Below are 20518 nucleotides of genomic sequence, written 5' to 3'. Positions count from 1 at the left end.
GAAAAAAACCAATAAAATTATACTTTCCCCCCAAATGAAACAAATATAATTTGGTTAGCTGAATTGAAAGAAGAGCACTAAAATCCTGTACCCTCTAAATTGCTTCTCCAGAGATGATTATATTCTCCATCTAAAGTCCTCATTACAGAAACTTAAATATTAAAGAAAATTCTCATTAGCTGTGCATTTCTATGTAAAGCCAGTTTCTTTGTGACTATAACTTACTGTACTTATTATACATTAAACATTTATGTGTCTGAATAAATTGCAACTTTTTTATTTTTTTAAATGACATTTTTATTTTATTTATTTATTTTTTGGTCTCACCGTATGGCTTGCAGGATCTTAGTTCCCCAACCAGGGATTGAACCTGGGCCCCTGGCAGTGGAAGTGCAGAGTCCTAACCACTGGACCACCAGGGAATTCCTACAACTTGCTTTTTAGACAGATGTTTAGCCTACCCCATGCAGAGATTCTTTGTTTTCACCTTTTTTAGTCAAAGGCTTTTAATGAAAATGGACCCCCTTTTTTAAAAAAGGCTGTGGAAATGGTCCAGCTTTTAGGAGACCAAGGAGACATGGCAACTAAATGCAATACGTGGGGAAAAACAGCTGCAAGGGCATTAGTGGAACAATTGATAAAACTGGAATATGTTTATAGATTAAATGAAAGTATAATATATCAGTATAAAATTTCTTGAAATTGAGAACTGTATTGTAGGATATATAAAGATATTCAAGTTCTTAGGAAATATACACTGAAGTATTTAGGGGTAAAAGGGTATGATATATGCAGCCTACTCAAATGGTTCAGGAAAAAAAGTACAGATATAAAGAAAAAATGATAAGTGAAATGTGGCAGAATGTTGAAAATTGGTGAATCTGGTTCAGGAGTATTTTGGAGTTTTTTTCAAAGTGAAACAGACCTAAATGTAAAACCTAAAATAAAAACTTACAGAAGAAAACATAGGAAAAAACTCTTTGTGACCTTATTTTAGGCAAAGATTTCATAGTTGAGAGACCAAAAAGCACAAATTAATAAATCAGACTTCATGTAAGTTAAAAACTTACACTCTTCCAAAGACACTGTTAAAAGACAAGATACATGCTAAAAGAAAATATTTACATGTCAGAAGTCTGATATAGGACTTGTATCTAGACTATATAAAGAAAAATTCAAAAAGAATGAGCAAAAGGTTTGAACAGACACTTGAAAAGAAGATGTATGGATAGCAACTAAGCAAATGAAAAGATGAACATCATTAGTTGTTAGGAAAATGAAAATAAAAACCACACTGAGATATCACTATAAACCTATATTACAGATTTAAAAGACTGACCATACCAAGTGTTGGTGAGGATGTGGAGGAACTGGAAATCTCATACACTGCTGGTAGGAAAGTAAAACACTAAAACCACTTTGGAAAACAGTTTGGCAGTTGCTGTGCTTCCCCATCATAACTGACTATATTTCGTTGGTTTTACTCATTTATGTCTTTCATGCCAGTCTGTAAGCTCCATTAAGGCAGAGACTGTCAGTTTTGTTCCCCTCCGTATCCCCATCATCTAGCATAGTGCCTGGTAGGACTCAAGTATTTGAATGAATGATTATCATGAGATTTAATGTAAACAAGGGATTATGATCCAATTTCTCAAGTATTGTAACATTTAGAGGAATTAGGAACATGTGTAACATTAAGAAAGTTTAGTTAAATTATCATAATTTATCCAGGAGATATTTCATAGCCATTATCAATTTAAATTATGAAGGTTATGTAGCAATGTGGAAAAACACAATAGATGATAAAACTATACAGTAATTATAATTTCAATTATAACAAGAAATGGTTGACTTACTGGTCATAAGGTTTTTAAGTTTCAATTTTTATTCTCAAATACAAGGCTGTTGGGGAAAGTGCTTCTCAAGCATGTGTGTCCCTGGGAGGATGCTGTGGGGGGCGGGTGTCATGCAGAGCCATGGGATAAATTTGGCATGCTTTCCTGGAGCGGAACATTCGTCAAACGTTTTAAGGAAAATGTTTAGTGTTATAATGAAGTAGGATACAAATTTCACGTGATTTATGGTAAAGCATTAAATTTGGGAGAAATTCCACACATGTGGGTTTCTTTGGGCAAATTCATGCTCACTCTCTGGTTCGAGGAGTTTTGGTTTTTTTTTTTAATTTTTCTTTTATTTATTTATTTATTTGGTTGTGTTGGGTGTTCATTGCTGCATGTGGTGGGCTTTCTCTAGTTGCAGCGACTGGGGGCTACTCTTCATTGCGGTGCGCGGGCTTCTCATTGCGGTGGCTTCTCGTTGTGGAGCAAGGCTCTAGGCGTGCGGGCTTCAGTAGTTGTGGCACATGGGCTCAGTAGTTGTGGCTCACGGGCTCTAGAGCGCAGGCTCAGTAGTTACAGCACACAGGCTTAGTTGCTCTGCGCACGTGGGATCTTCTGGACCAGGGCTCGAACCCATGTCCCCTGCATTGGCAGGCAGATTCTTAACAACTGCGCCACCAGGGAAGTCCCTCGAGGAGTTTTGTTGAAGTTTGAGAAGTCCTTTTTTAGTCATTAAATGAAACGATGCATGTGACACACATAACACTGTCCCTGAAGTTCATTAACTGCTGACATGCTGGTTGTTACATCTTATTGCCTGTAGTTCAGTCCTTGCCAGGTGGTTACCATATCACGGACTTAGAGTCCCTTTGCCTGATATTTTGTACGTTAGTAACGGAAAGCTTTTTAACTTTGTGCTCACCTAGAAATGTGTGGCTTGTAAGCTTTCTGGAAAAAGTATTTCTACTTTAGACGTTATAGTCACTAAGCAGTTACACAATGAGAGTTTCATTTTTTCCCCAATGTGTTAATTTGCAGTCGGGCGCAATCATGACTGTCCTTGCAGCTGTCTGCACTAAGATCCCAGAAGGGAGGCTCGCCATTATCTTCCTTCCAATGTTCACGTTCACGGCAGGGAATGTGAGTATTTTTATGAAGTGAAGTGCTGGGGACAGTGGTGATATTTTTACATTGACTGAATTCTTGCCCTTAAATTAGAAATGTCAATGCTGGAGGAATCAAAGTTGTATCAGTTCTGTTCTCTTTTGCTGGCTTTCAGGCCCTAAAAGCCATTATTGCCATGGATACAGCAGGAATGATCCTGGGATGGAAATTTTTTGATCATGCAGCACATCTTGGGGGAGCTCTCTTTGGAATGTAAGTTTGAGTATGATTGACTGTTACACTGCTTTCTCAGCTCATCTCCCTCCCCTTACCCCTAAGGAAGGCAGAATAAGGCAGTTAGTTCTGTGATGGAAGCAGGGCAGCTGGGGTTGGGAGGGCAGGGAAATCGCAACATGGTTTGCTTTGGTCTTGAGCAGCTTCACCGTATGAGATGGGAACGTGAGACTGTTGGCCCTGCCCCTGCCTCGGTCATTTGCAGAGGGAGACCATCTGTGCCTTTACCCTCCCCTTAACCTCAAGTCACCTGAACTCATGACTGTCAAAATTCCTAGTCCTTCATGGAGACTGTTACCCAGCCCCCTAATCTGTGCTGTATTCCTTTCCCCACTCTCAAGCCACATCTCCCCTGCCTAGTCCCTACACTGCTCCCCTACCTGTCTACCACTGACCTCACCAGTGCTGGGCAGACACCCGGAGTGGGTGGAACTGGTCCTCTGCTTGCGATGAGTGTGCAGGTGCCTGCTGCACGACTGGAGTAGAGGCCAGATGTCATAAACTTGTGTTGACTACTTACTGAGCATCTGTTATGTTGCAGGCACTGAGCTAGTTACCTTGCGGTATATAATTATTACCTCTGTTTCACTGATGGAAACTGAGGCTCAGAAGTGATCTTCCCTAGGTCAAACAGCTCTTAAGTAGCAGAGCAGAGATTTAATACACCCAGATCCAAAGCCCTCCCCACCTCTGTCACACCACAGTGATTACATTTACATTGTGGTTACAAGATCTCCCACTTGTGCTTCAGGCAATGGACTCTTGCCTAAAACATAGTAGTGCTGTAGCGACGCTGTCATAGAACATCCTCAGGACTCCTGGAGTCCATCTGACCCTGAGAGGCCCTTCAGCAGAGCTGTTGTCTGTCTGATATGCTGGATCCCTGATGGCCTCTCTTTTCTTGCATACTGTTGCCTTTTACCCTTATTTGGTTTTTACTTTATTTCACAACAATGGGAAACCTTAGTTTTTTGGGGTTTTTTTTGCGGTACGCGGGCCTCTCACTGTTGTGGCCTCTCCCGCTGCGGAGCACAGGCTCCGGACGCACAGGCTCAGCGGCCATGGCTCACGGGCCCAGCCGCTCCGTGGCACGTGGGATCTTCCTGGACCGGGGCACGAACCTGCGTCCCCTGCATCGGCAGGCGGACTCCCAACCACTGCACCACCAAGGAAGCCCCCTTAGTTTTTTAATTAAAAAAAAAAAAGTAGAAAAATCTACTCTAAGTGGAGCAGTTTTGCCCAGGAGGCGGTGGAACTAAATGCCATTATGCCATTTATAATTTTCAGTGATGATTAAAGAATAGCATGTGTGAGTTTGAGCTTTAACAGCAGCCCATTATAAATAGTAAAAACTGACCTGGTATTACAGTATGAGAAACATAAAGACTGATGAAAAGGGGTTTTGTTTTATTAACTCTAAATTTACCTGGCTCCTTCCATGTATACTTAAAGGATCTTCTCCACAGCAGTTTTTTATTCCTCTCAACTATAATTAGATGACCTTTTTCTGTTCTGAAAACTGGATCAAATGTATTTTAAAGTCCAGAATCTGAAAGGCAGAGGAATCCTTTCTCTTTGCTGTTTCTAATTTCAACTCCATTCGTTTACTAGATCTTGGTCATATCTAGAATTCATCTTTTCTAACATCTTTAATGGTAAAGATTCCTCAGTCTAGATTAAAGATGTTAGAAAAGGTAAAGATCTGTTAGTAACCTCCTGCACATTGCTTTGACATTATGTCCCTGACCACATTTTATGGTCTTCACCTTGTACTGCTGCAGTAATGATAGCTAATGTATATTGAGTATTTGCTGTGTGCCTACGCTAAGGAGTAATTTAATACTCTTAACATCCTGTGAGGTAGTCCAATTTACAGAAAGGAAACTGCTTAAAGAAGGGAGTTATCCAAGGTCACACAGTGAGTCATTGCAGAGCTGGAGTTTCAGACTGAGCACTAGACTGTGAGGCTGCTACCAAAAACAAACAGAAAAAAAGATACCTCAAAAATTAGTCAGTTTGAAATATTTTCCTAATTTTAATTTAACCAAATGACCAATTACATTTGAACTTACGAGTTTAATCAAAACAATGTACCTGTAAGATTAAAGCGTTTGACTCTTTGCTTGAAATAAGTAGGTTAAAAAGATTTGAGAAGACACTTTACTAATGGAGAGTTCCCGACAAGTGTTTCATTTCTTGTAAGAGTTTTATAATTGCATTTGAATCATAGGGTGATCCTTTTTCTCTTGTTTTAAGTTCACCAGAGAATGTCACTCTAAGCCCAAAAGAATTTTGTTAACATGCCTCTTAATTAATTTGCATGTTTTTAAAATGCTTTTTTCTTTCTGTAAATTTACTGATTATTTTTCAAAATTTTAATGGTGACTTTTTATGATTAAATTTTAACTATATTTAGTGAGAATTCGGATTCAGGTACAATTCAAGCCCTTTGTAATAAAAAAAATACATGCTCCAAACATTAAGAAAATGTTAAAACATTAAACTGCCATTCTGATATCAATTAAGTTGAATAGAGCATTTTTTCAGTCAGGTGTCTAAGATGAAAGATCAACAAAATCTAGTTTCTGCCTCAGGGAACATGAAATCTGTTTGGGGAAACCAGGGCAAAAATAAAAGTTTCAATAACAAAAGCTTTTTAAAATAGCCATTCCAAATGCCCCTCCTCCAGGGAAGCTCCCCTGGGAGGCAGATGCCTTTGAACTTCTCGTGCAGCCTGTGCTGCCCTCGGGTAGAGCTCCTGGTCGTGCAGACCCCCGGGCCGTGGGCTTCTGATCTCACTCCTTGTGTGTTCCTCAGCTTAAGCAGATGCTCCTGAGAGGCTGAAGTGTAGCCCCGTGGTTAGAGCACAGGTTACAGGGTCGGATTTGGTTTCTAGTCTCAGCTTGGTCATTCCTAGTTGTGCAGCCTGAGCAAGTTAAATTACTAAACCTCTCAGCGTTTCAGCTTCCTCGGCTCATTGCTTCAGGCTGCTTTTAGGCATTGTTTAACAGAGGATGGGGATTGGAGCTGTATTTTAAAAGGTGGGCAGAATTTGGATCCTTTTGTGTAGCCAGGCTGAAGGTGAGAGGCATTTAAATTAGTATAGCCATCATTATTAGTAAATTCTGATTCTGACATTTCTTACACTTGACATAACAAAAAGAGTCCAGGCTTAGAATCACTCTGACCTACTAGTGAGCGCTTGATTGACCACTTAGAAGCTGTTAGCACCTTGGGCAAATGACTTTCTTTCAGACTTGATTTCTTCGTGTTTGTAAATGGGAAAAGTGATACTTGATTTGCAGGGTTGTGGTGAATTAAAAGTAGTGTGTGTGAAGTACTTACAGTTTTGGAGCAGTCACACATGGTCCATCCTATTTCCATCTTTTATGTCTTCTGTATATTAAAGGTAAGTCATTGATCTACATTAAATAAATTAATCAGCTATTTTAATATGCTGGATAGTAAATGACAGTGGCATTCAGTTTTTAAAACGTCAGCTTGATATCATCATAGTACTTGGCATTTGTATGTCGTACTGTTTGAATGTTGGACCTGGTTTGTTTTTCTTTTCCCCAGATGGTATATTACTTATGGTCATGAACTCATTTGGAAGAACAGGGAGCCTCTAGTGAAAATTTGGCATGAAATGAGGACTAACGGCCCCAAAAAAGGAGGTGGCTCTAAGTAAAACTGGGGTTGGACAATACTGGTACGACTGGTCCATGCTGCCTGAAGCCCTAGGAATGCATCGGCTCTGGAGTGACCACATCTTTGCTCCTGCCTGGAAGACACTGAGCATCTAGCTTTCCCAGTATTTTAAACTATGTCCCCAGTACATGTCTCATTAGAAAATGAATTATGACAAAGTTGTGAAATAAAGGTTTATATCTCTAGTTTGTAAACAGCGGGTATATGTCTCTTTTGAAGAGCACTAATGCTGCCCTGGAATCTTGCTCTTCGTTGTTATATTTAACATAGTTTGAGTACATGGAAAGGTCTGATTGGAACTCAGAGGCGCTTATTTCTTAATGTTGGCCTTCTAGCACCTCTGCTAAATATTTACTCTTACTTACCTACCCCTTTCCTTGCTTGGTTGACAGGTAAAAGTTAAGAGCATCTTCTCTCTGGCATGGGTCTGAAATAACAGCTGCAATATTTTCTAAATTTTCCCAAAAAGGTAGGTAATGTTTCGTGGCAGTGAGTGGCATATACAGAAAGATACTTTTAGGTTTTGCTTTCTAGGTTAAAATTGTAGCTAAATTAAGAATTAGAAGGAAGTATCTTGGATAAATTCAGACTTGAATCTGAGCCTAATAGCATCTTATGTTGGAAAATGTAGATTCTTTGAAGTGGAGCATCATACTGACATAGCAGACAGTGGTCGTCATCATAGCTTCACTGTAGTGGAGCTCACTTGTCCTCGTGATTGAGAATTATTTCTAGGAAATGCGATTTGAGAATTTAAAAGTTTTTCTTGAAAGGATTTATAGAAGAGTTTTTGAGTCTTTTGGTTGATCTCAAAAGGTTATACCAAATTTTGCACCTTGTGCTAGAGAGGGCCGGGCTTGCATGGTGGCGGGCACGGAGCGCCTGGCTTCATGACAAGGAAGGGAGTCGTGCTCACCTCACACGGTGTTGAGAGCTGAGTGGCAGCATGTGCCCAGCACATAGGAATTGTCCAGTTATAGTGGTTCCTCATCTTTTTCCCACCAAGCCAAACTCTTCTCTGCTGCAAAGTACCGGTCATTCTTGCCAGGAAGGGGACTCTCTTCTAGTTTAGAACAGTCTAAACTAATGTCACTTTAAGGAGAGAGAATTTTTGTTAACCCAGCCCTCATTTTGCCAGTAAGGAGCCAGGGCGGTCGTGTGTGGGAACTGCCCAAGGTCACACTGCTGTGCTTTGACATTTCTGAATATGTAGTTATGCTAAGAACCCTGTGCCTTACAGATGAGACAAGAAGTGTTTTTCAGAGATGGGATGGGAGGCTAAGATCACATGGACATTCCATATGGAGTCCAAAATGAAATTCATGTCGTCCGTGGGCAGATCCGGAAAACAGGCAACAAAGACATGTCTGCTCTCTCTGCTTTGTGATGTTTAGAGAAGGAACGTTTGGAAGGTCAAGTTACCTACCTGTGAGAGGCCTTGGGAGGTTAGCGCCCAGCTCCAGAAGCACAAGCCTAACTGTCCATGGCTTTGGCAACTGTCCCTACTCTCCTATTTGCCCGCTGGGGTATCTTGCTTTCTCATCTTGGCTTCTCTGCTGGCACGTGAGCACCCCAAGGCCGTGCTCTGCCTGGCTAGCGTGCCTCTCAGCCTGTGCCACCTCCACTGTCCTCCGAAGTGTGGGATCCCAGGAGTGCACTCTTAGCTGTCTCGTCTCTCTCCATTTCTGTGGCTTCATTTATCTCTGTGAGGATGTCTTCTGAGGTCTGGACCCACTGAATATCTCTAAGTTGTCACTCAGTATATATGTCTACTTTGTAGACAGTGTGGAACTATGTCCCAGGCATAGTTCCAGGTCCTCGGACCCCACTACACAGGCACTTCAAATATGACTCCTGGCTTAAGCCAGAAACCTGGGGCCATTCTAGATTTCCCTCTCTCACCTCTCATTTCTAGAATCCAGCCCCTTCTCTCCACTCCCAGTGCTTTAAGTTCAGTCCTTTGTCTCTAACCTGGACTGTTGTTAAGATTGTTCTCCAGCTGCTCTCTAAAATGTCCTGTACTTCTCCACAAGGCCACAGAGTGCTAAAAACACTTTAGTCATTTCCTGTTGTCGCCTATGAAAACTCCCTAGTGTGGCTACCAAGGCCCTCCGTGGCCCAGCCTCTGCTGCCTGTGGCTGAACCCCTGGACCCTGCATTCCCACCCGACCCCACTACCCTCCCTCACTACGGGCGGCGAGTCCAGGCCCCTGGCCCTCTCTCCGCTGTTGGAAAGCTCTGTTACACTGCTTTCCACGTCTGTCCCCCACTGCACTGTAAACCTCCTGAAGGCACCGAGCATTATTCCAGGCACGTTGTAAGTGCTCTTTGACTGTTGTTTAGTGAATGAAGAAATCAAAACAAGAAGGGCTGCTCTTTTTTTTTCTGCAGAACGGGGTGTTTTAGTCACCAATCTCCCAGGTGGCTGACCCAGGCCCTGGCACACATAAGTCACACAAAGCCAGCGTACTCTGAGCAGCTGTGTCATCTCCCAGTGTACTCGGGCCCCTCTGCTGCTGCCTCTTGGGGCAGTCGTTGTGTCACTTTACTGTGCCTTCAAGCTAAGATAGGCAGTGGTGTGGGAGAGGAATCAGTCGTTGTGTCACTTTACTGTGCCTTCAAGCTAAGATAGGCAGTGGTGTGGGAGAGGACTCTGTACTCTGATGGCCGGGGCTGTACTGCAGCCCTCCCTCTGAGGTGCAGGCTGGATACTGTCCAAGTATATGCTGGAGATGGAGCACTGGGTAATTAATGCTGTTTCAACAGAGTTACTAGTAATTGGTCTGCACTGCATACTGAGGGCTAGTGTCACATATTCAGGAAGCCTTTGTGTGTGGCCAGGGAGCTGTTTGATACCCTGTCCTGCATTAAACAGACTGACCTATAGCCTGGAGGATTACCTGTACTTAGCTCAGCGCAGGAGGGAGAGAAACTTTTATAGCATAGTGGCCAAAGATTTGTGGCAGCTTTATAAGCAAGCCTTTATGGCCATGCTTTAAAATGAGGGATTTTAGGCCTCAGGAAATATCAATTGAGGGCTAATGCCAATTCTAGGTGGAAGCTGAATTGCATGTCCCAAATTTGGCATCATAGCGGCTGATTCAAACCCGCGTTCTATGGGAAGCGCGGCCCCAAGTCTTCCCTGTGATCCCCTCATCGCGCGTCTCCCCCTGCGTGCCCACGAGCCCCGCGCTGCAGCCTCGCGCAAATCTGGCAGCCACGGCTTGTCCCGTGTCGGCGGGGTCCAACAGACCCTCCGGGAGGCGGGCTGCAGCCTGGGGGCTGGCGGAGGGCGATCAGCTAGGAATTGTCGCCATCCGGCCGTCAGCCTCTGCGAAGCCAGGTCTAAATTATAAGAGAGCATTTAGGGAACTTTGGATTAAATTATGAGACATTCTTCAAGTTGGACACTTGTGCCTCCGGGCGGTTTCAGTTCCTCCAACCCCAGCCCCGTTTCTGCACCCCTCCAGCCTTACCCTCTTCCTTCACCGGCGCCCCGCTCCAGCCCTGCACAGGCGGCCCTGGCCTCGCGGGGCTGTCGCCCAGCCCTCCGCTCCCTGGGTGGCCACCCCTAGGCCGGGGGGCGGGGCTGCGGCGGAGCCGGGAGGGCCGCGAGGGCGGGGCCGCGGGCGGGGGCGGCGCGGGCCCGGAGCGCAGGGAGTCGAGCAAGCGCCAGGCGCCGGGGCCGGCATGGCGTGGCCGTGCATCAGCCGCCTCTGCTGCCTGGCGCGGCGCTGGAACCAGCTGGACCGCTCCGACGTGGCCGTGCCACTGACCCTGCACAGCTACTCCGACCTCGAGAGCGAGGAGCCGGGCCTGGGCGGTGCCACCTCACGCAGGGGCCCGTCCCCCGCAGGCGCGCGGGACCCCGGCCGGGACGTGCCACTTACTCAGTACCAGCGGGACTTCGGCGTGTGGACGGCGCCCGCGGGGCCCAGAGATGCAGCACTGGGGCGCGGGCCGGGAGCGGGCGGCCGCAGGATCAAGTCCCCCGCGCCCTACAGCCGGGGGGTCTACGTGCTCCCCGTCGGCGACGCAGATGCGGCTGCAGCGGCGACCACATCGTACAGGTATGAGGCTGGGGGCAGGGGAGCGCATCGTACGCAAACCCCGTGGTCCCAGGAGACTGAGCTGGGGAGCCTGGAGGACCAGGGTGGGCGGGAGAGAGGAGGCGCCTGGAGTCCCCATCCCACACGACTTCGAGAGCTGCGGGCGGCCTCCGAGGTCATCCCCTTTGGTTCCTGGCACTGCCAGCGTCTCCTTCGATGCTCCCCGACCAGACTCGGAGTGAGCGAGCGAGCACCTCCGTGGCGGCGAGCTCACTACCTCACTCGCTGCCCTCTCGGGCAGTCCTGTGGACTAGTTAATTATAGCTCTGCCATAGGATGGGCTACTGGGAAGCCCAGAATGTACTGATAATAGAAGATGTCAAAAAAGATGCAGAACGATACATCTGCTACTATTTGTTTTTAAAGGGGTTATTGATACATACGTATCTGCTGAAATAAGCGTAGGATGTCTCTGCTTGGATGTGTGAGAAAATGGTAACCTTTAGGGAGAGGAAGAAGGGGAAGGACTTGTGGATGTTGCCAGGGGTGGAAGGAGACTGAGGGACTTTTCACTCTGCCCTTTTGAACCACTGCTTTGTTTTTTTGTTTTTTTCTTTTGGCTGTGCCACATGGCTTGCAGGAACTTAGTTCCCCAACTAGGGATGGAACCCACGCCCCCTGCAATAGAAGCACAGAGTCCTAACCACTGGACCACCAGGGAATTCCCTGAACTACTGCTCTAAAAAAAAAAAAAGTACATGTATTACCTTTAACAAAAAATTTCCCCTTTGATCAGCATTCTTGTAGCTAAACCTTTGCTTATACAATAATTTCTTTAGTATGAATTCCTACCTGTGGAATTAAGGGCCAAAAGGTATGAACCTTCCCCTTCAATTTTATTACTTTTAAAATCAACTTTATTGAGGTATAATTTCCATATAGTAAAATTCATCCATTATAAGTGTACAGCTGGATGACTTTTGTATACACCTGGGCATCACCACCATAATTCAGACACGTGGAACATTCTGTCTCCCCAGAGGTTCCTTCACGGGCATGCAGGTTTTAAGGAACTCGATGGGGAGTGGCTGTTTCAGGATGGGTCTTGTGTTCAGGGACGTGTGCTCAAGCTGAGCTGCAGAAATGCAGCCAAGGATGTCAGGGGCAGGGCAGACACTGAGCCGCAGCACTGGGGCCCCAGCCAGGCAGTGGACGGTGCCGACTGTTGCACGACGGGGCCCTGAACCAGCTGGAGGGGCCTTGAATGGTGACAGGTCTGGAAGGCCAGAGGTCCTGGGTGTGCAGAGCCTTCAAGTGGCTGATGTTCCAGGCACAGACGGGGGCGGAACTTGCAGGGAGATAGCTTCAGCTCAGAGAAGGAAGCGCTTTCTAATAATTAGAACTGACTGCGATGGGTAAGGTCACGTGGTGCTGATCTCCAGCTCACTGGAAGTGTCCAAGCAAAGGCTGGACTTTTAGAAGCCGTCCCTCACCCTTGCTGAGCAGGTGGCAGGTTTGAATGTCCTGCTGGGTCCTTCCAGCTCCAGTGATACTAAAGGTACTAGTTATTACTCTCTGCTTGGCATGTACCAGGCACCAGGCTTAGGACTTCCCACAGATTATCTCCCCAAGACTTCACAATAACGCCCTGGAATAAGTTCAGTTCTTGCTGTCCCCATTCTATAGATGAGGAACTTGAGTGGCTGGCACGAGGTCACGCAGAGCAGAGCAGAACCCAACCCAAGTGTGTCTTGCCTCAGAGACCAAATCTGTGCCCCCAACAGGTTATCATCCCCTAAGATGCTGCCTCCTCTGAATCAGGTAGTTGCTTGACCTGTGTCCGGCAGTGGTGGAAAAGTGCTGAGTTGGGCAAGAGTTGGTACTCACTAGAGCTCTCCTTCCTGGTATATAAACTTGGTGGGTCACTTGGCCCCTCTGACCCGTTCCTCATCTGTAAAGCAGAAATAGCAAGAGCTTAGCTGCCTGGGTCACCTGGCAGAGACATAGGACCACTGCTGAACTTGGCTCCCCCAGCACCGTGCGAGCCAACCTCGGGGACCCTCCATCTCCCAGCTCTACTACTGGAATGAACAACTCCATCCCGGCTGCCTTCTTGAAAGATGCACATTACCTAAGCGAACTATTTAAAGAAATTTACAAAGCAAAGGAAATGAACAGATCCGGAGAGCCCAGGGATATGAGTACTCCTGGCTGCTACTCTCCACCCCAGCAGGTCCTGCCTCTCCTGGCCCTTGGTCTGGATCCAGGTGAGAACTGACCTGCCTCTTACTCACTTGGCCAGATGGGCAGCAGGTCCTGCCCACTGCCAGCCTGGGTCCTTCCTCCTGACCAGTTCCTCCCAAAGCCTTCCCTCCAGAATTCGGTGTGTCAGCACCCCTGGCCCAGTCGTCTCCCTCTTTCCTTCCTGGGTGTCAGTTAAAGGGCCAACAGTCAAAGTGCTAGACTTGACTCCCACTTTTCCAACTGCCCATCAGGAAGGCTTAGGGAAGTTCAGGGATTTGTTTGAAGCCATGTTGGCCTGAGAACCCAAGCCTCAGGATCCTCAGTCTGGGCGCTCTGCAATGCCCTGGGTGGCTCCCTGCCCCTCAGCAGGAGGGACTGCGGCCCTCAAGGTCCACCTGAGGCTCACATGAGGTGGACAGTGGTGGAAACTGCTTGGTAGAGGGAGGCACAGTGAACTCAGCTAGTCCTGTATTATCTCCTTGGCAGGCCATTAGCCTGCCCTCCTCATCTCCTGGGCAGTCACCAGGCCCTGACGAGTCTGTCTTCAACGTCCCTTCTCCATCCCCACTGCAGGCCCCCCTCTCACCTGGGCTCCATCACCAGGCCTGCCCCACAAGCAGCCACAGGCACTGCTCTAGCCCCTGGCTCTGGTCACTTCCTGCTCTGGGACCCCTGCAGCCACCCTGGGGCAGCGGGCTTGTGCTGCCAGACCCAAGGCTCAGCTCAGTGTGGGAACAGAAGGGCACACCAAGGGGAGGACCTGCTTCCCCAGGAGAAACGGAGTAGCAGATGGCTCGGGCAGCTGGTCTCTGAAACCTTGCAGCCTTGGAAGCAAAAGTTATCCAATAGGGCCTTGGCCCAGTTCGCCTCCTGGTACCCAAGTGCTGACCACAGACAGACACAGCTGCTCCCTACACACGTGTCCTGCCCAGTGGTGCCCAGCTGTGCCGCTAAGGAGAAAAGGCTGCTTTGTTGACCTCAGGGCCTGAAACCCGGCCAGGGCTGTGGATGGGGTGAGATAGGCATGGACCCAGCCCAAATATGGGTGCTGCCTCTGGCCATCTGGACCCTTTTCCTCAGAACATCGCCTTGGCCAGCGGCTCCTGTGGGCACAGGAGGTCTCTGCCATTTAGTAGGGGAGTTGATAGAATTAAAATAGCTCTTTTTTTTTTTTTTTTTTAAGAGGAACTGAAGAATTAAGTCTTTGTCAAAAGAATGCTACTCTGAGCACTTGGAGCTAGGCCGTGCCAGCCTTGTCACGTCCCTCCAGGTAGCCAACACCTACCCCCTGTGCAGACCACTGTCCTCCCTCCCTGCTCCCACGCATCAGTGCCCACGGGCACAGCACCAGGCTGTCTTTAGTTTCTTGAGATGGTCACTACGATTTACACTCTTTTGCAGGAGTTAATGAGACAAGTTATTAAAAACTAAACACAACACTGAGCCTCATTTTCTTCCTCAGTTGTAACCAGGTATGGAGGACCGTGCAGTGTGCTGTCCAGTCCGGCACCTCCTCTGGACATAAGGGCCACCAGCAATGTGGGCTGCAGGCGAGTGACTTTCGCTGGTCTGGGCCTCTAGGGCCCCTTGAAGTGGCCCGGAGGCAAGACAGGGAGCCCTGGAGGACAGGGCTGGAACGTGCTGTCTCTGAGGCCCAGCCCACGCCGGGAGCTCGCAGTTCGGGATGAGTAGGATCCAGTTGTTGACTGAGCTCTCTGCTTACTCCCTGTGCAGCCTGTGCCACGCTCCCCAGCAGCGTGAGAGAAAATTCCCGCTGGAGCTGTCTGGGGTACACTTCCTCTGCTAGTTCTGCCTTTGTAAGGGGAGAAAGGAACATCTGCAGCCAAAGCAGCATCTCAGCAGTGGACATTGGTCAGGAATATTCCAGAAGCACAGGGCAAGGGCCGAGGCCTTTGAGGGGTCAGGGGAAGGGACGGGTGACCCTGTGCAAGGTTGTGATGTGTTCTGTTCCAGACAGGAATTCCAGGCTTGGACTGGAGTGAAGCCATCGAGATCCACAAAGGTGAAACCCGCCAGAGTCATCACAACCCACAGCTCTGGATGGGACCGCAGCCCCGGGGCTGGCTTCCAGGTCAGTCCGAAGCTGGTGCTGCAGGGCGAGGGGCTGGGTGCCTGGCTGCAGGGGATGTGAGGACAGAGGCTTTTCTTCCAGGTTAGGGACTAGGAGTCAGGTTTGGGTGGTGTAGGATGGCATCATGCCAGGGACAGTGGTGTCTCAGCACCCAATTGTCCCTCGCAAACAGAAAGCCAAGGTGCTGCTTTGTCATTAGCCACATGTGTGTCCCCCTAGTGTTGACTTCTGGGGAGCAGGGTGTCCCCTCCCTTCTAAATCCCAATCTTACCCTTGACCACTGAGCCCTAGTGACAAGCTGTCCAGGCCCCAGCGTTCGTGTAAGGAGGAGCTGGAAGGGAGGTAACCCAAAAGAGGCTTCAGGGAGAAACAAAGGTCCATGTGCTCCATCTGGCCAATGTCCACTAACGCAGGAACCCCGCATTAACTGCAGACCCTTCAGGTTAGCAGTCCCAACTCTCGAGGACAAAGAGGAGGGAATTTTTTTCCTGGAGCTGTGGGGAGGGGGAAAGTCGAGGGAAAGGCCCACTGATCTGTGACCACATTTCATTTTCCAGGTCCCTGAGGTGAGGAAGAATTTCGCCCCTAACCCCTCAGCCATCTTTCAGGCCTCAGCTCCCCGGATCCTCAACGTGTGATTGCCCACGGAGAGGAGCGAGCAGCCACAGAGGATCAGAACCCACTGCCCGGGGACTGGGGTGAGGTCTCAGGACCAGACGGCCCCTGCCGTCAGAGGGGGAGGGTCCTCTGTTCTCACCGTGGGGCACTACTTCCTCTCCAAGCTGCACGAGGCTGCGGGCGGAGCAGGCACAGAGGGACACAGCACCACCCAGCTCAGCTCTGGGCCTCAGAGACGTGTGCAGAAAGCTTCAGATCTTTTTTAATTGCCTCTTTTGGCCACCCTTCATTTTTTAAATCTGAAGAACTTGATCCATTCTACTGTGAACTGAATTGGTTGTTGGGGGCTGAGGAATATGGACATAACAGGTCCTTGAAAGATCCAGTAATGTCCACGTTGTTGTTTTCACAGGCTGCATGATAATTTTATAACCTATGGTAACCCAAGGTGGTGTCCTTGGATAGTCCCACCAACGGCCCCACATGTTCGGGCTGTAGAAGAAATCTTAGGTTATCACCTGCACGTGATTCATGATGCTAAGTAACCAGGAAGAAGTTTCCCAAAGAAGCAGAATATCAATCATAGGGTTTCAGCTTTAAAGACAATTTCTTTATGGCCAAGACGACCCTGGTTTTAACAAAACATTTCTTGGGGTGAGTGAAGTACTGAGTGAATGACATTTACCTTAGTATTACTGACTCCAGTTTTGTTCCCTTAATGTACTGATGACTAGATGGGAACTACTATACTGAGAACTGGGAGCTCCTTTGGGAGAAGGGTGGCCTTAGCTTCATTCCCTGAAAGACCTGAAAACGTCATCTCATTACAGGGAGCTCACTAGCTGTTGAGGCAGCTCATTCTGTTTTTGGAAGGCCCTCTCCTTTCTTGACAAATTCCAGCCAGTGCAGCCACCTGGAACTAGCCTGGTCCCCTCTTTGCACAGCAGCCCTCGAAACGTTTGAAGGAGTTTGTGTTCCTTTTAGAGATGAGAGGCACAAGCTAAGGACAGTTTTGGTAAGGAAGCTCAAGGATTTCCCTTTGGATCTTTACCCCTTTCCAGCCCTCAGGTGGCTTAGCCAGGTAAGCATTTACTTTCACCACAGGAGGTGGCATTCAGGTTTTAGAAGCAGCTCAGAGCAGAGGTGGGGCCTTGTTTCCAGCTCAGGCTGCAAGGGGCCGTCAGCCCCCTCAGAGGTGCTAGCTGCCAGCTCTGGCACGTCCCAGCAAAGGAAATGCTCTGAGAGTCATTTTAAAGGGAAAAAGCAAAACCATATGCTTACACAAAGGGTTCTATTATTTCAGACTTCATTGGTTTGCATGTTAGATGCTTCTAAGGGAAAAGAGACTGCGTGCTGGGTATTCTGTGAGAAGCAAACAGATTAATGGTACAATCTCAGATTTTACTAAAACACAAACATACTGTTTAACATTTCTTTAAATTAATTATAAACACGAACGCCTTCTCATGTCTTCCTTTATCTTCTCTTAGTAAGAGGACTTTAATGTGCCATGGCTACTGCTGCTCTCCCTTGGAGGCTTGTAGATTCTGAGAACGCTGATCCTGGGCTGCAGTCACACTGGTGTCGTATGTAGTAATATATATTTTTTTTAGATGTTGGGGATAGGAGTTTATTAATTAATTTTTGCTGTGTTGGGTCTTCGTTTCTGTGCGAGGGCTTTCTCTAGTTGTGGCAAGCGGGGGCCACTCTCATCGCGGTGCATGGGCCTCTCACTATCGCGGCCTCTCTTGTTGTGCAGCACAGGCTCCAGACGCGCAGGCTCAGTAGTTGCGGCTCACGGGCCTAGTTGCTCCGCAGCATGTGGGATCCTCCCAGACCAGGGCTCGAACCCGTGTCCCCTGCATTAGCAGGCAGATTCTCAACCACTGCGCCACCAGGGAAGCCCTGTAGTAATATTTAACAGAACCCACGAACTTCCTCTTTTACACTTACTCATTTCCCCCCAACCCCGCTAGGAGCCTAGGGTAGAAGGACTGTCTTTGAAGCTAGTCTTGGGCTCAAATCTTGGCTTCTCCACTCACTAGCTGGGAGCAGTTTAAGCTTCTGTTTCCTTATCTGCAAAGTATGGGTAATGCCACTCCCCTCCCCACCTCCCCTAGAGAATGTGTTTATGTGCAGTGTGCTTAGTACAGTAAATGGCCAACAAAGCACAGCTGCTGTACTTATTCTCTCCTGCCCAAGCACCCCTTCCCGGGAACCTGCTTTACTCCCATCTGCAGCTTTGGTCCATCTGATGCCACTGACAGGCCCTCTCAGTAGCCCCTGCCTGTGTCACACCGCATAGCCAGCCATGCCCATCCCTCCCCCAGAGCCTGTCCCAAGAGGCCATTCACTGAGCTGGGGGTAAAGCAGGCTGCCCCGTGCTGGCAATGTTGGCACTGCAGCAGCAGTGGGAGCACCAATGCCTGAGAGAGGCCTGACCTCTGGAAGGCATCCTGCACACCCAGGAACAAACAGCTTTTCAAAAACACCCCAACCCAACAGCCTTCCTTACTAGACTTCGTTCATTATTAGATCTGGATCTGAAGCAGCAGCTTCCTCCCACTAGGTCTTAATAAGGTCTTAACATTATGTTACCGGAGTCGCCTTCAGAAGCAACTGAGATAATAGCAACCTCAGCCACGTGGTCCCAACTCACCTAGGTCATATGTATGATACAAACAGACGAAGACCGAAAGGAACGCGCTGGAATACTGATGGTAGCTATCTTTGAGAAGGGGAACTATGGATAATTAAAAATTTTTTACACCTTACAATATTTGCTAAAAGTTTCTATATAATTAGCATTTCTGTATTAAATTAAAAAGCACTTTAATCTGCTTGTTAGGTAATTTTAGCCAAAGGAAAGAGTTCAAATTAATTATTCCATGACCAAAGTTAGCGCTGCAGTAGCAGCCTTGACCAGCCGTGAGGAGGCCCAACCACAGGGAGGCCCCTGGGTCCTGTCACCCCCTGTCAGTCAAGACTGACGGCTCCGTAGTGAGTCGAACTCAGAAAAACCCATTACAAACACTAATACTTTCATCCTTGTAATAACTCCAGGATTTTTGGCCAAACTCCAAAAAGCAGCTTTTGAGAGAACCTTGGCCATGCAGCCCACCCTGGGCCAACGGGGGACCCTTTGAGCAGGATCAGCTCCACTGGCCTCACTCACACAGACGCCTTCAGTCAGTTAAGAGGGAGTCCCCGATGAAGGTACTGTGACACTGTCTGTCCCGTGGCTCCTGTCAAAACCATGGCTGACACAATAACATTCAAGAAGGGGGCCTAATCAATGCCCCTATTCTCCTTCCTCCAGACCATCAGCTCCCTAAAGGTTGACACTAAGTGAAGCCTGGTCCCAAGAAAGCTACATACTTGGAATGTATCACAGGGCCTCCTCCCCAAAGAACTTCTTACCTTTGAAGAACCAAAGCTTTCAAAGCTTTTAGTTCTTATTAAGGGTGGATATAAATAATAGTCATTTCTGAAATATTTCTGTACTTGCTGCAAATTTTTGGCCACTGTGATAGCAGATGGTCCCAGCAGGACTGGGTCACAGGAGTAACTTCTTTCTGGCCTCAGCACAGACCCATTCTTGCCAGCCGAACCAGTGTGCTTCTTGATTGGACAACAGGAGCTGTTTTTACTCTTTGCCTTGGCTTTGAGGAGGCTCTGAGCTCAATCAGGTAGTTTTCCTTTGCTCCAAGCTGTCAGAAACCACTATGGCCAGGACCAACATGCATTTTTCCAAAACTTTTTCAGATTTTTATATAACCGTAATCCTTATTTTAAGTAGCTGCAAATTCTTTTTGGAAAGAAGTGGAAGAATTAATTCAAGTACACAAACACCTATACCTTTGCCTCATCCCAGCTCTTTTTGACCTAATGTAAGAAAAACCCTACCAAAGTGTAGTGCTCCAAACTCAGAAACCCATCACAAATACTGAAAGATTTATTGTAGATATTTTTGTTATACAATTATGTTACATATTATGATACAAATACATTTGCAACATTAACATATATGGGGACTGTTAAATCGCTTATTATTTCTTTTGCAAAAAGATAATTTCTTGAGGCTTTCACACCTGTAATAACTGACTCTGTTCTCATTTGGATCAAATCTTCATCCTTTAGATCTGAGTCACAGTCCACTGCTGAATGAATCTACACTTGCCCATTAACCTTGCTTGGAGTATTTTATGTATGGAATATCTCAGCCTTTACTACTAAACTGTTTTATTACTAAGCCAGGACATGCCCTCTGCCTTACTGAGTAATTTCCTCTGCAGCTGCAGTCCTCAGGTGCTGAATAAAGGGCAGGTTTCTCGTAGTTGCCTCCCTGCCTTCTCCTGACTCAAACATCTAGAGGATTCATGAAAACATGAATTATGTTGCTTGGATAAGTTTCTTTGGCTGACTCACAGCTTTCAGTTTTTCTTGGAGTAGATTCCTAACTGCTGAGAATAAATTCTTTACTTCTACACAGACTGTCAGGAAGATTGGGATAAAGCATCTATAATGAAACTGGACATCATGCAGGGCGCGGCTAACTTTCCTTTTTC

General features: G+C 47.3%; 2 protein-coding genes across 8 annotated transcripts in view; both read left to right on the top strand.

The window, feature by feature from the left end:
* PARL (presenilin associated rhomboid like) overlaps positions 1–7141 on the top strand; it is a 56095-nt gene extending 48954 nt beyond the window's left edge. The window contains exons 8-10 of one of the 2 annotated variants that reach the window (XM_081235052.1): positions 2877–2978; positions 3118–3215; positions 6816–7141. In XM_081235052.1, coding sequence (XP_081091178.1) covers positions 2877–2978; positions 3118–3215; positions 6816–6927 — 312 coding nt within the window. In that variant the 3' untranslated portion in view covers positions 6928–7141. The remainder of the gene's footprint in view (positions 1–2876; positions 2979–3117; positions 3216–6815) is intronic. The other variant, XM_081235053.1, reaches the window with a different exon arrangement.
* Positions 7142–10637: 3496 nt separating this feature from the next.
* MAP6D1 (MAP6 domain containing 1) lies at positions 10638–19572 on the top strand (the record flags this gene model as incomplete). 6 transcript variants are annotated; one of them, XR_014015916.1, is made up of 6 exons in its annotated part: positions 10638–11017; positions 15215–15332; positions 15890–16030; positions 16363–17533; positions 18531–18670; positions 19014–19572. XR_014015916.1 is itself a non-coding variant. In XM_081235057.1 (3 exons), 3 exons carry the CDS (start codon positions 10638–10640, stop codon positions 15968–15970), a joined length of 579 nt encoding a protein of 192 aa, XP_081091183.1. In that variant the 3' UTR covers positions 15971–17788. The 6 variants fall into 6 exon arrangements, 1 of the variants encoding a protein (XP_081091183.1); XR_014015917.1 differs by having other exon boundaries at positions 15890–16604; positions 17441–17533; XR_014015918.1 differs by having other exon boundaries at positions 15890–16604; positions 16781–17533.
* Positions 19573–20518: the final 946 nt, after the last annotated feature.

Source organism: Mesoplodon bidens (assembly GCF_964165515.1).
Source record: "Mesoplodon bidens genome assembly, chromosome: 5".
Lineage (NCBI taxonomy): Eukaryota > Metazoa > Chordata > Mammalia > Artiodactyla > Ziphiidae > Mesoplodon > Mesoplodon bidens.
Note: the sequence above shows the minus strand (reverse complement) of the source record. Positions and strands in the feature narration are given on the sequence as shown.